General features: G+C 42.9%; 1 protein-coding gene across 1 annotated transcript in view; it reads left to right on the top strand.

Moving 5' to 3' along the window:
- The window catches only part of PTPN9 (protein tyrosine phosphatase non-receptor type 9), a gene marked incomplete at its 5' end in the record, with an annotated part of 82,294 nt that overhangs the window by 28,219 nt on the left and 41,339 nt on the right, over nucleotides 1-12,736 (top strand). The window contains 3 exons of the mRNA XM_079699008.1: nucleotides 8,246-8,389; nucleotides 10,681-10,770; nucleotides 11,471-11,595. Coding sequence (XP_079555134.1) covers nucleotides 8,246-8,389; nucleotides 10,681-10,770; nucleotides 11,471-11,595 — 359 coding nt within the window. The remainder of the gene's footprint in view (nucleotides 1-8,245; nucleotides 8,390-10,680; nucleotides 10,771-11,470; nucleotides 11,596-12,736) is intronic.

The raw sequence follows: 12,736 nt of genomic DNA, 5'->3' as shown, positions 1-12,736 counted from the left end.
CACCACTGTTACAGTGATTTGAATTAGTAGCAGAGTTACTAAGGTTTAAGGGTGGCAGTCTTGGGGGAGAATACTTTGCTAGGGACTCAGTACTTCAAAATTGATTTGTCAAATTTACTCCCAAACCTTCCCCTCCCCTTTTTTCTGACTACAAAAGTAACGCATGTTTATTGTAAGGAAAGACTGGGGAAATACAGGAAAACACCAAGATTTCAGAGTGTTCATCTTAACACTTAGTGGTGGTAATAACTACTGCAAACATTTTCATATTTTTATGTATTCAGACTTGAAGAAATGAAAATGAGATTCTGTTGTTACCTATTTGTTAATGATCTGTGTTAATTTTTTTTTTTTTTTTTTTTTTTTTTGCGGTATGCGGGCCTCTCACTGTTGTGGCCTCTCCCGTTGCGGAGCACAGGCTCCGGACGCGCAGGCTCAGCGGCCATGGCTCACGGGCCCAGCCGCTCCGCGGCATGTGGGATCCTCCCGGACCGGGGCACGAACCCGTGTCCCCTGCATCGGCAGGCGGACTCTCAACCACTGCGCCACCAGGGAAGCCCTGTGTTAATGTTTAATGAGCATTTTTTCATCTTAATGTTACATTCTGTGTACTACCACTGTTTCACCAATTTATATTTTGAGGTGATTTGTACTGTTTTGTTATTGATAATTATCCTTGTTGATGAAAATGTTCACAGATCTAGGTTTTTTTTCTGGGAGTGGAATTGTGGGGTCAAAGAATATGCTGTTTTTTATGGTCTTTTAGTGACTGCTTGAGTGCCTTTGCTGAACCCTCACCAACACTAGGTAGTAGCGTTGAGCGGGGTGGGGGGGAACCTTGGCTGGTTTTGGTTACATTTCCATGATTACTAATGAGGTTGAATATTTTCTGTAACTTTATTGGCCAGTTGAGTTTGAAGAATTGCTTATCCATCCTTTACTTGTTATTAATTATTCATTCAAGTATTTTTGCTGAGTGCCAAGCACTGTTGTAAACCTCAGATATAAGGCAATAAAATAATAATAATAATAAAAGAAAAAGAAAGCAAGCACTGGCTCATTTATTTTATTTATTTGTTTTTAAAGATTTATTTATTATTTATTTTAGGCTGCATCAGGTCTTAGTTGTGGCATGCGGGATCTTCTTTGAGGCACCCGCGTGCCGTTTTTTGTTGCGGTGCTTGGGCTCTTCGTTGTGGTGCGTGGGCTTCTCTCTAGTTGTGGCCTATGGGTTTTCTTTTCTCTAGTTGTGGCCCACAGGTTCCAGAGCACGAGGGCTCTGTAGTTTGCAGCACGTGGGCTCTAGTTGAGGCGCGCGAGTTCCATAGTTGTGGTATGTGGGCTTTAGTTGTCCCCCTGGTGTGTGGGATCTTAGTTCCCTAACCAGGGATTGAACCCGTGTCCCCTGCATTGGAAGGTGGATTCTTTACCACTGGACCACCAGGAAAGTCCCAGCACTGGCTTTTTTTTTTTTTTTTTTTTTTTTTTGGCTGCGTTGGATCCTTGTTGCTGTGTATGGGCTTTCTCCAGTTGCGGCGAGCGGGGGCTACTCTTCGTTGCGGTGTGCGGGCTTCTCAGTGTGGTGGCTTCTCTTGTTGCGGAGCACGGGCTCTAGGCACTCAGGCTCAGTAGTTGTGGGGCACGGGCTTAGTTGCTCTGCGGCACGTGGGATCTTCCCAGACCAGGGCTTGAACCCGTGTCCCCTGCATTGGCAGGCAGATTCTTAACCACTGCGCCACCAGGGAAGCCCCTGGCTCTTTTTAAAATTAATTAATTTAAAAATAATATCTATTTATTTATTTTTGGCTGTGTTGGGTCTTCATTGCTGCGTGCGGGCTTTCTCTAGTTGTGGGGAGCGGGGTCTACTCTTCATGGCAGTGCGCGGGCTTCTCATTGTGGTGGCTTCTCTTGTTGCAGAGCATGGGCTCTAGGCACGCAGGCTTCAGTGGTTGCAGCACTGGGGCTCAGTAGTTGTGGTGCACGGGCTTAGTTGCTCCGAGGCATGTGGGATCTTCCCGGACCAGGGCTCGGACCCCTGTCCCCTGCATTGGCAGGTGGATTCTTAGCCACTGCGCCTCCAGGGAAGCCCAGCACTGGCTCTTTTAAAATCACATTTTAAGAAAAGGCAAAATTTTCCTGATAAAATGAAATTATTTGAGATTAACCAGTAAATATTAATTCAAAAAGACTAGTTTTATTTCTGTGTTTGGCACAATAACAGAGGGCCAAAGGAAAGGGTGTAGTGTTTTTTTTTAATTAATTAATTTTGGGGCTGCATTGGGTCTTCGTTGCTGTGTGTGGGCTTTCTCTAGTTCTGGAGGGCGGGGGCTACTCTTCATTGCGGTGCGTGGGCTTCTCATTTCTCATTGTGGTGGCTTCTCTTGTTGCAGAGCATGGGCTCTAGGCACGCAGGCTTCAGTAGTTGCGGCACACGCGGGCTCAGTAGTTGTGGCTCGCGGGCTCTAGAGCGCAGGCTCAGTAGTTGTGGCACACGGGCTTAGTTGCTCCGCAGCATGTGAGATTCTCCCGGACCAGGGATCGAACCTGTGTCCCCTGCATTGGCAGCCAGATTCTTAACCACTGCAACCACCAGGGAAGTCCCAAGAGCGTAGTTTTTAGGTTGAAAATTCAGCAAACTTCACCTTGCTGCATTATAGCAAGCTAGTGTATTTTAGCTCAGACTCTGTTTCCTGGCAGATTGATGTGGACTAAAGGGATTACTAGACATTACAAGAAAATTCACAATGAAGGAAAGGTGGGAAAACAGGCATAAGAGGAAGGTAATTTACTAATGTATCTGTCACTGAAATTAATGGGGAAATGGCTTATTTGCTGAAATACGGAGGTAACCTCACATTTGGTAAAAGGCAGACACTGAGTCTTATATTGAATCACTTTCCTTATTTAGGTATTCAGTGCAGGGTGACTGATTGCATTTTTTGCATGGTGTTTGTCCTGCACAAAATTGTTCCTGTATTATGATGAGAAATACTCTCAAGTCAGTTTGATGCTGTTAAAAAGGATTAGTGCTCAGGATGGCAGTGTTAATCTCCAGAGCTGCCAGTGTAGGGACAAAAGCATTGAGAGATGGGAGCAGGGGTATAAATACTTCTGGACCTAGCTTTTCCTATGTTGCCAGAGAGCAACCCTGAATGAGGATAAGTTGCTCCTTTAGAGACTTTTGTATTACAGTTGAACACATATTGGAGGTTTCTAATTTAAATTTATGCTTTTGGATAAAATGGATTAGAGAGATTGAATTGCTACAAGCTAAAGAGAAACAACAAAGGTCACTTGATTTTGAGGAACTCTCTGTTGAAAGAATTTTAGTGTGAAATGACTGGAGTTAAGAAAAAAAGAAAATGGGCTTCCCTGGTGGCACAGTGGTTAAGAATCCACCTGCCAATGCAGGGGACGTGGGTTCGAGCCCTGGCCCAGGAAGATCCCACATGCTGTGGAGCAACAAAGCCTGTGCGCCACAACTACTGAGCCTGCACTCTGGAGCCCGCGAGCCACAACTACTGAAGCCCGTGCGCCTAGAGCCCGTGCTCTGCAACAAGAGAAGCCACTGCAATGAGAAGCCCGCGCACCTCAACAAAGAGTAGCCGCCTCTCGCTGCAGCTAGAGAAAGCCCGCGAACAGCAACGAAGACCCAACACAGCCAAAAATAAATAAATAAAATAAATTTAAAAAAAAAAAAGAAGAAAGAATGAACATCCATTCAGAGACTGCCTACCAAGTGCCAGGTAGTGTGGTGAATGCTTCTTATCTGTTGTCTTGTTCAAGCCTTATCTTTTCGTGAAGAAACAGAGGTTCAGAGAGGTTAAGTGACTTGCCCAAATCATACAGGAGTGAGTGAGAGAATGGGTTCTTTCTGACTCCCAAACCCACTAGACTACTAGACTTGTTTCTTGGTGGTTAGATGGCTGACATCCCAGGACTTTATTTCAAGAGTAGGTTTCACTCTTTCCCACATTGTCTTGGAATACAGGATTTTAGGTACTAACTGTGGAACCAAGGGTGCCAGCCCATTTTTCTGGACCTTTTGGGTTGCTAGCCCCTTGCCTAGAGCTCATCTGAAAATTATAGCTGATCTTGGGAGCTTAATATAACATGAAGACTATGTTGTTGGTTTTATTCTCTCCTATACCATACAACACCAGTAGATAGTGTCCAGGGTGTAATCACTTAACTGACAGATTTCTCAGCCATTTTATAGTGGTTCTCTGGTTTCTTAGTCAAGAAACTTGTTTTTATCAATTTAAACATGATTGTGGGAGAAGTATGTAATTACAGTAAGCTTTGACTATGCTGTAACAAATCTTACCCATACCTAACAAGCTGGTTGAGGAGGGTTGTAAGTGATAATGTTAATTTTTCTGTACATCAGTTCAGACCTTTTCCCAAAGGAAGACCAAAGCTGTTTGAACTGTGACCACGCCTTTGTTGCCAGGTGTGAACAACTTGTGATTACTCATAAGCCTAGATAGCTTCAAATCATTCACCTTGATCTGAAGTATTTTGTAAGCTGTGACTTAACCTTTTGGCTCATTCTTTCTTTCACCAGGAAATACACTGAATATTAATTTCAGGAATTTCAGTGATCCCTTTTGAAGAGTGTATTGCTCATTAAAATATCTGGGGCTTGTTTTTCTGGTAACAAACAGAACCACAAATTGGTCTGTACTTCGTGGCTGTGCCAAACCCTTGTGTAGACAGAGGGAGGGACCTGATGAACTGTTTAGAGAGGGGCTGTGGAAGATGAGACCATCTTTCTAGCTTGTCTAAGAGGTTCATCTCTTTGACCAGAGGAATGGGCATGCAGGAGAGAGAGAATGAGGCTGAACATAGGCGGTGTATGAGTGTATTTGTATCCGTAAATATCACATCACTGTTTATAGTACACTGGACTCTCTTCATGCAAGGCCTAGTCCTGCCAAATCTGGAGGAATTGTTCCCATGCTTAAAGCCAAGAACAACATCCTGACCAGCGGGGGACAGAGGTCAGCTCAAGGCAGCAGCTCTTGGGAGCTACAGGACATTAAGAACCTTGAAGGAACTGAGTTTAATAAGAAGGAAGCCAATATGTACCTGGAAGGAAGTGTGTGAAACCTGTGTGTCTCTTATTGGGGTGTGGCTTATTTATGAGAAATGAAAAATCATCTTAATAATTGGATTTCAAATCACCTCCTGGTCATTTAACTATATTTCCCCCTCCCACCTGCATATTGTTTTGTCTTTGATTGTTTTTATTAGAAAAAGGGGAAAAAGATATTCTGTTATTCTGGTGTTTTACTCTACAGGCAGCTTCAGAGATGCCCAGGAGAGAGCTGGCTTGAGAAGATGATATGTTAATTAAACAAATAGCCTTTACAAAATCTCCTGGGACCTTCCGGACTTGCCGCAGTTTTGTTTCTGGGATCTTTCTGTGCCGGCTTCTTTTCCCTTCCGTCTTTCCTCATTCTGATGCTGGCCACTCACCCCACAGAGGCAACTCCAACTGTTTTCTGGTGGAGCATTCTAAGTTTGTCCTGTTGTCTTCTCTGGGACTCATTTCTCTGGTCTGACTGTAACTGGTTCTGGGCCAAAGTGATCGTCTGAAAGCTTTTCTTCATAGCCTTTATTTCTTGGCTCTCTTTATGCACTTTGCCTGATTAGTTTTGCTGGTTCTCTCCTTTTCCAGTTGATGTGAGGTATATTGCCTCAGTTGGAGGGTTCTAAAGCTCAGGTGCAGCCCCAGGCCTCTTAGATTTTACCCTGGTTTGTAAAGTGCCTTTATCCTTTCCTAGAAATTGGGGGAATGAATCAGGTCCTCTGTTATATGAGGTATTGCTGACTCTCCTGGGACTCTAGTTTGCTAGTTATTTAAACACGTATGTAGCAATTTGGATTGTATTTGCAAGGTAGGACTTGTTGCCAAGACTCTGAAGTAGGTCATTCCTGTTACCCTTTCTCCCCTGTTTTGTTTTTTTTTTTTTGGCCACACCGTGTGGCATGTGGAACTTCCCCGACCAGGGATCAAACCCGTGCCCCCTGCAGTGGAAGCGTGGAGTCTTAACCAGTGGACCACCAGGGAAGTCCTCTCCCCTGTTTTTGAATTGAAAAATTAGAGACCGGGACTTCCCTGGTGGTTCAGTGGGTAAGACTCCCTGCTCCCAATGCAGGGGGCCTGGGTTCAATCCCTGGTCAGGGAACTAGATCCCGCATGCATGCCGCAACTAAGAGTTCGCATACCACAACTAAGAGTTTGCATGCTGCAACTAAGAAGCCCGCATGCCACAACTAAAAAAGATCCCACATACCGCAATGAGAAAAGATCCCGCGTACTGCAACTAAGACCCGGTGCAGCAAAAATAAATAAATAAACAAATATTTTTAAAAAGTAAAGAAAAATTAGAGACCACGGTCACATAGTAGGTTGGTCTTACACCTCTTGAAACAAACCTCATTTTTGAATTCTTTATATGTAGCACAGATATTAACAAATAGTTAAATACACAATAGTTTATTTTTTTAAAAATATTTATTTATTTATTTTGGCTGCACCATATCTTCATTGTGACAGGCGGGATCTTCATTGCAGCACGTGGACTCTTAGTTGTGGCATGCACGTGGGATCTAGTTCTCTGACCAGGGATCGAACCCAGGCCCTCTGCATTGGGAACACAGAGTCTTACTGACTGGACCACCAGGGAAGTCCCAGCAATAGTTGAATAAATACATCTTAACTGAGGGGTTGGTTGGTTGATCAATTAAATTTCAGAATTCTCATCAAGTTGATCACATTTTGGACCAATATGTGAGAAACGTTTCTGATTGGAAGGGAAAAAATAGCCATGCAGAAAACGTTTAGCAATTTAGAAAATGCATGCAAAAAAAAATCCTAATGTATGGGGCTGCCCTGGTGGCACAGTGGTTGAGAGTCCGCCTGCCGATGCAGGGGACACGGGTTTGTGCCCCGGTCCGGGAAGATCCCACATGCCGCGGAGCGGCTGGGCCCGTGAGCCATGGCCGCTGAGCCTGCGCGTCCGGAGCCTGTGCTCCACAACGGGAGAGGCCACAACAGTGAGAGGCCCGCGTACTGCAAAAAAAAAAAAAAAAAAAAAAATCCTAATGTAAATCCTATTCTTTTTTTTTTTTTCCTTTTTTGTGGTATGCGGGCCTCTCACTGTTGTGGCCTCTCCCGTTGCGGAGCACAGGCTCCGGACGCGCAGGCTCAGCGGCCATGGCTCACGGGCCCAGCTGCTCCGCGGCATGTGGGATCTTCCCGGACCTGGGCACGAACCCGTGTCCCCTGCATCGGCAGGCGGACTCTCAACCACTGCGCCACTAGGGAAGCCCGTAAATCCTGTTCTAAAATGAAGAAACAGAAGGGTGGTTTGGCTAGAGCGGAGACTGGTTAAAATGTAAGGAGAAATAGGGTGAGAGAGGATAAAAGAGCATGGATTAATCAAGAGATAGGAATAATTATGGAAATAGGCATCTTGTCAGTTTGGGATTAAACAGTGAAAATGAAAATTCCCACTCCTTCCCCAATAGTAGGTTCTCTACCCTCACACCCCTCTCCCAAACCACTATCCAGAGGAGCTGTTAATGACCCTCTGGGCACTAGTGTCCAGTTTTGGGGGCTGCCATATGAAGCACAAAGAGGTCCTGTGGGGTCAGTCAGTGCAAAGAGCAGTTGGCCTTTACATTTGTTAAATTATTCTAATCATTTTGCTGCTCTCAACAGCATTGCTAATTCCAAAACTAAAACCATTTTCTGATTGTTTTACTTTGTGTGACTGGCTTACAGGACCAAAACAGCAGCTGAGACTGCTATACTACACTGTGCGTTATGCAATAACTCTTCAGAGGGCCCATCCACTTTTTTTTTTAGCCTTAAAAAAAAGCAACAACAAAAAACAAACTCTGCTGGGTTTTTTTTTTTTTTTTTTTTTTTTTTTTTTGCTTTGGGGCCAGTAATTTGCATCATATTTGGGAGCCTTGATCTTCCCCTCATTATTTCTTCATACATTCCTGTGCTAAGCCCTGCTCTCTGGACCTGGCTCTGGCTTCTGCCCTCATTGAGTTGTATGAAATTTAACAATTTCTGGTTTCAGATCTGTTTCCAACTTTTGTTTTCCCTGCTCCCTCTAGTAAACTTTGGGTTCAAACTTGCTTGGGGAAAGTTTATTTTTTGCTTATTTTTTTGTTTCTGTAAATATATTCTCTAATAACTATCTTTACTTTCTTTGTCAAACAGGCCACCAAGCAGTTTCTTGAAGAGATTAACAAGTGGACAGTTCAGTACAACGTTTCCCCCCTCTCTTGGAATGTGGCCGTCAAGTTCCTCATGGCCCGGAAGTTTGATGTGCTCCGTGCCATAGAGTTGTTTCACTCCTACAGAGTATGTACCTCAGGGATGGACCTGCCATGTGGCACCTGGGTTCTTTATGTTGCTGTTGTCCCTGCCACAGTCTACACAAACAGTGGTTCTCCCCACTCCCATTAAAAAAAAGTGGATTGGTATCTAAGACCCTACCTTGGAGTGAGAAAATCCTTCTGAAGATATTCAGAAGCTCTCTAAATAAATTAAAAAAAAAAAGAGTGAGATAAGAGGCACTAGGATTAGTTTAAGAGTTTAAAACTAAAGCTCACTTACACCCATTTGGTGGGTCATCTTGTTCAATATTCATTCATTTATTCAACAGATATTTATTGTATATCTACTATGTTCCCGGTGCAGAGATTACTATTTAGAAAGAGAGTAAATAAACAATTATAGAAATGTTATGATAGGACAGTACTGGGTTCTGTGGAAAGCACATTTCATTAAGAGGGTCAAGGAAGCTTTCCTGAAGGAAATGACTTCTAAATTAAGAGTAGAAGAATGAGTAGGAATCAGACAGTAGGGGAGTATGGCGGAGAGAACAGCAAGTTCAGATGCCTAGTGGCAAGAGACAAATTGAGCTGAGCAGAAATGCTGAGTGCGAGAGGAGGCATGGCAAGAGATTGAGCAGCAGGTAAACAAGGCCAGATCAGAGAGTATCTGCTTTTTCTTAAGGGCAGAGAAATTCATTGAAGGTATAAACAACAGAATGCCTTGATCAGATTTGCTTTCTGAAAGATTATTTTCACTGTGATTTAGAGGATGGACCAGAAGGGCTATACTGGAGACAGACCAATTAGAAGGCTGTTGTACTTACTAGGAGAGAGATGATTGTGGTGTCATGAAACGTAGTGTCAGGAGAGATAGAGAAAAAGTGGGCAGATTCTAGAAGTAAAATTGATAGGACGGAGTTGCTTATTAAACTAGTGTGAGGAAAGGGAAGTGGAGAATTCCAGGTCTCTGACTTGGGTGGCAGGGTGGTAGATGGTGGTGGCATTCACTAATTAAGAGACACTGAATGGGTACAGGTACATGGAGAGAGTAGGTCATGAGTTCAGTTTGGCCATGTTAAGGTTGAAGTGCCAATGGGATATCCAAATAGACATGTCCTCTAAGCAGCTGGCCTGTGAGTCTAGGGTTTGGAAAAGAAGGCTGGACTGGAAGTAGTGATTTCAGAGTGACCAAGTAGAATATTGGAGGTGAATATTGGAGCCATGAGAATGGGTGAGGTCATCCTGGGAGAGTGTGAGGAACAGGCAGATGTGTAGGGCAGAACCTCATTTCAGACTTTTTGCTTTCTTTGGTCCAGTGTTGTTTTTTAAAGTTAAGTTTGAATGCTTTATGTAAGGCATGCACTCTCCTGTGATTCCAGCACTCATACTGTCTTCACTTGCTGCCTTGCCTCTGAAGGCGTTTGAATTTGATTTTAGGGATGAATTGGGGAAGAATATAAACAAAGACCTAGTTTGTTTTATTCACCAGAGTGTTCTTAGCACTTAGCTGAGTGCCTGGCACATAGTAGTTGCTCAACAAATACTGACAGAATGAATGAATGAGTCAGTGAGTGAAATGAGTGAACAAATGAATGAAAAAAAGCCCACAAGAGAATTAGAAGGAGTAGCTGAAGAAATAGAAAAACCAAGAGAGTATTTTTTTTTTTTTTTTTAGTCAAAAATAAAGAATGTCTCAGGAAAAAGAGAATGTGAGTAGTCAACCTTGTCATGTCGAGGGATGACTGAAAATGCCCATTGGATTGAGCAGGAGCTCTGGATGGTGTAGTTAGATTGGGAGGAAACGAGAGTGCAGTGGAATGAGTGTGAGGGAACTGAGGATGAGTTTAAAGAATCTGGCTGTGAAGATGAATTAAAATGAGGTCATGGTAGCTGTTGTTGGAGAGTATATTGAGGGGAGGGATGGCTCCTATTTAAGACAGGAGAGGCCTAAGCCTGGAGGATGTGTTAGGATATCTGTTTCCAGACAGTTTTGGGTGCATATTTTAATATCAGTGCTGCTGCATGTTTAAGAACTTTGACCTTGCACTGTAATGATTGATATATAGCGGTTGGTCTTCAGGGTTAGGATTCTCACTGATTCAAAGAAAAAAATCCTAAGCCCGAAGGGGCTGATAAGCTGGCATTGGACAAGAATTCTGACAACACTCAGTTGGCCTAGAGGGGGGTTACAAAGGAATTCATGATTCAGTAAGCTGATTTCTAAAATCTCTTATCTCTGAGATTTGGTGGTTACATAAAGCTGTCATGGGTGTACAGTATTTTTATATTAATTCGTCTTGCTTTTTTTATTTTCAGGAAACACGAAGGAAGGAGGGCATTGTGAAGCTGAAACCTCATGAGGAACCTCTCCGTTCTGAGATCCTTAGTGGAAAATTCACCATCTTAGTGAGTATTAATGAACCCCTCTTGTAGTATCTTGTTATTTCCTTCTGTAGCTGTTCTCTTTGGACTTTGTTCCTAGATATCTTATCCTGAATCAGAGTCTCAACAGTGGAGAGCAGATGTGAAATTTGGCATAAAATTATTCTAGTAATAATTGAAATAATTGAAAATCAATTGTACAGTACATTTAGAAAAGTTTCTTCACTGGTCCATTAAGGTTAGTCAAGGCCTTTGGGATGGGTATGCAATGTGTCAGAGGCCCATCCTTCCTTATTTAATGCAAGCCCTCTTCACTTAGAAACCACAGCCTTTCCAGTAAGTATCCAGCAGTACTTTTAAGGCAGAGTATAGAAACCATGGTGGTATTCTGTGGATTTCTCCTGTTGCTTATTTCTTTGCTATCCTGCCTGGGAAAATTAGCTAGGCAGCCAGTGTAGACCATTGTTTAATTTCTCTGTAATTGAAGAGTTAAGAGAATGTGGTTTTTTCCTATCACAGGAATATGATCCAGGGGGTGCTGAGAATCAGACATGGGATGATAAAAAGCTTTCTTCCTTTTCTGGAGCAATTGATGCAAGTCAGAGAAGTATTATCAGCATCTATTCTCTTCATAACAAACCTTTGTGCAGGATATAAGAGGACTTCGTGATTTCTGTGATTTTCTATTTTGATTTCTAAATATTTCTTGTTTTGTTTGCTCTAGAATGTTCGGGACCCAACAGGAGCCTCCATTGCCCTCTTCACTGCCAGATTACATCATCCCCACAAGTCAGTCCAACATGTGGTACTTCAGGCTCTGTTTTACTTGCTAGACAGAGCTGTGGATAGGTGAGCATGGAAATTATCTTTTGGGTGTTCTACATCCAGATGGGAAAGTGACACTGTTTGATTTGATTAAACTCAGCAGTGCATTCACTATGCTCCTAGGATGTGCCCTGGGCAGTGCTATGAATGGAAAACATTCCATGTCTTTAGGGCTTGGCATGTTTCCAGGTACGATGCAGATGATGGGTATTCTGCATCTTGACCTGCTTGGCTGTATTTCAGGGTAACAGAAGCTGAGAAAGCTAGTTAACTAGCAATTCTTAGTGTATTGAGAATGACATTATTGAAAGGGAGTGAAGGTGAGATGACCTGTGCTGGTTCTTTCTGATCATTCTCCCCTGATGTTGAAGACCCTGTGGGGCCTCAGTTTCTTTTTGTCTGTAAAATAGGAATAATGCAGAGGATTTTGAGACTCAACATTCAGGAGATAGGAGTCCAAGAGTATAAGTTAAGCAAAATCATTTTTATAAATAGGTGCATAAGCCAAAAGAACCAGTTCAGGTTATGTCTCCCTCCCTGCTCTTAGGTAAGTAGTATTATCACTGTTCTATAGACAAAGAAACTGAAGCCCCAAGAAGTTTTATGGCTCTTTTATAGTCATCACATATTGATCCAGCTAGGTCTAAGATCTTGGTTTCTTCACTCTTGGTCAGAGCTATTTGTACCCTACTATGTCTCTTTTACTTTCTTTTTTCCCTGGTGCTTGCCATTTACAGTTTGTTATTGCTCTGAATGTCATTGGCTGGTCCTCTGGGTTAGATGTGATATATCGAGGGCTAAGACCAGAGATAATGAGAGACAACTGTGCACTTCAGTCATACTTCTGGACTTAGAGGATGGGAATAGCCAAAGGATTGTCTGAAGCGGGGCTCTCTGTCTAGTTCACTTGTTGCTGCCTTGTTAATATTAATACTTTCATATTCTTAGCTTCTGCTGATGGTGTTCAGTGAGAGATACATCCAGACCACACACACAGCATTATTCTAAAAAAGAGAAGTTACTAAGGAGAGAGGACCAGGGGTCAGCAGCCAGTCAGAAATGTGGAATTTCTCAGTTCTTCTTTCTTATGCTTGGTCTTCAGGCATAATTTCTAGAGTATGGTTCCCTTTGAAATGTTTCTTTAGCTCAGAGGAATGAATGGAAG

This window comes from Hyperoodon ampullatus (genome assembly GCF_949752795.1).
Source record: "Hyperoodon ampullatus genome assembly, chromosome: 3".
NCBI classification, from domain to species: Eukaryota; Metazoa; Chordata; class Mammalia; order Artiodactyla; family Ziphiidae; genus Hyperoodon; species Hyperoodon ampullatus.
Note: the sequence above shows the minus strand (reverse complement) of the source record. Positions and strands in the feature narration are given on the sequence as shown.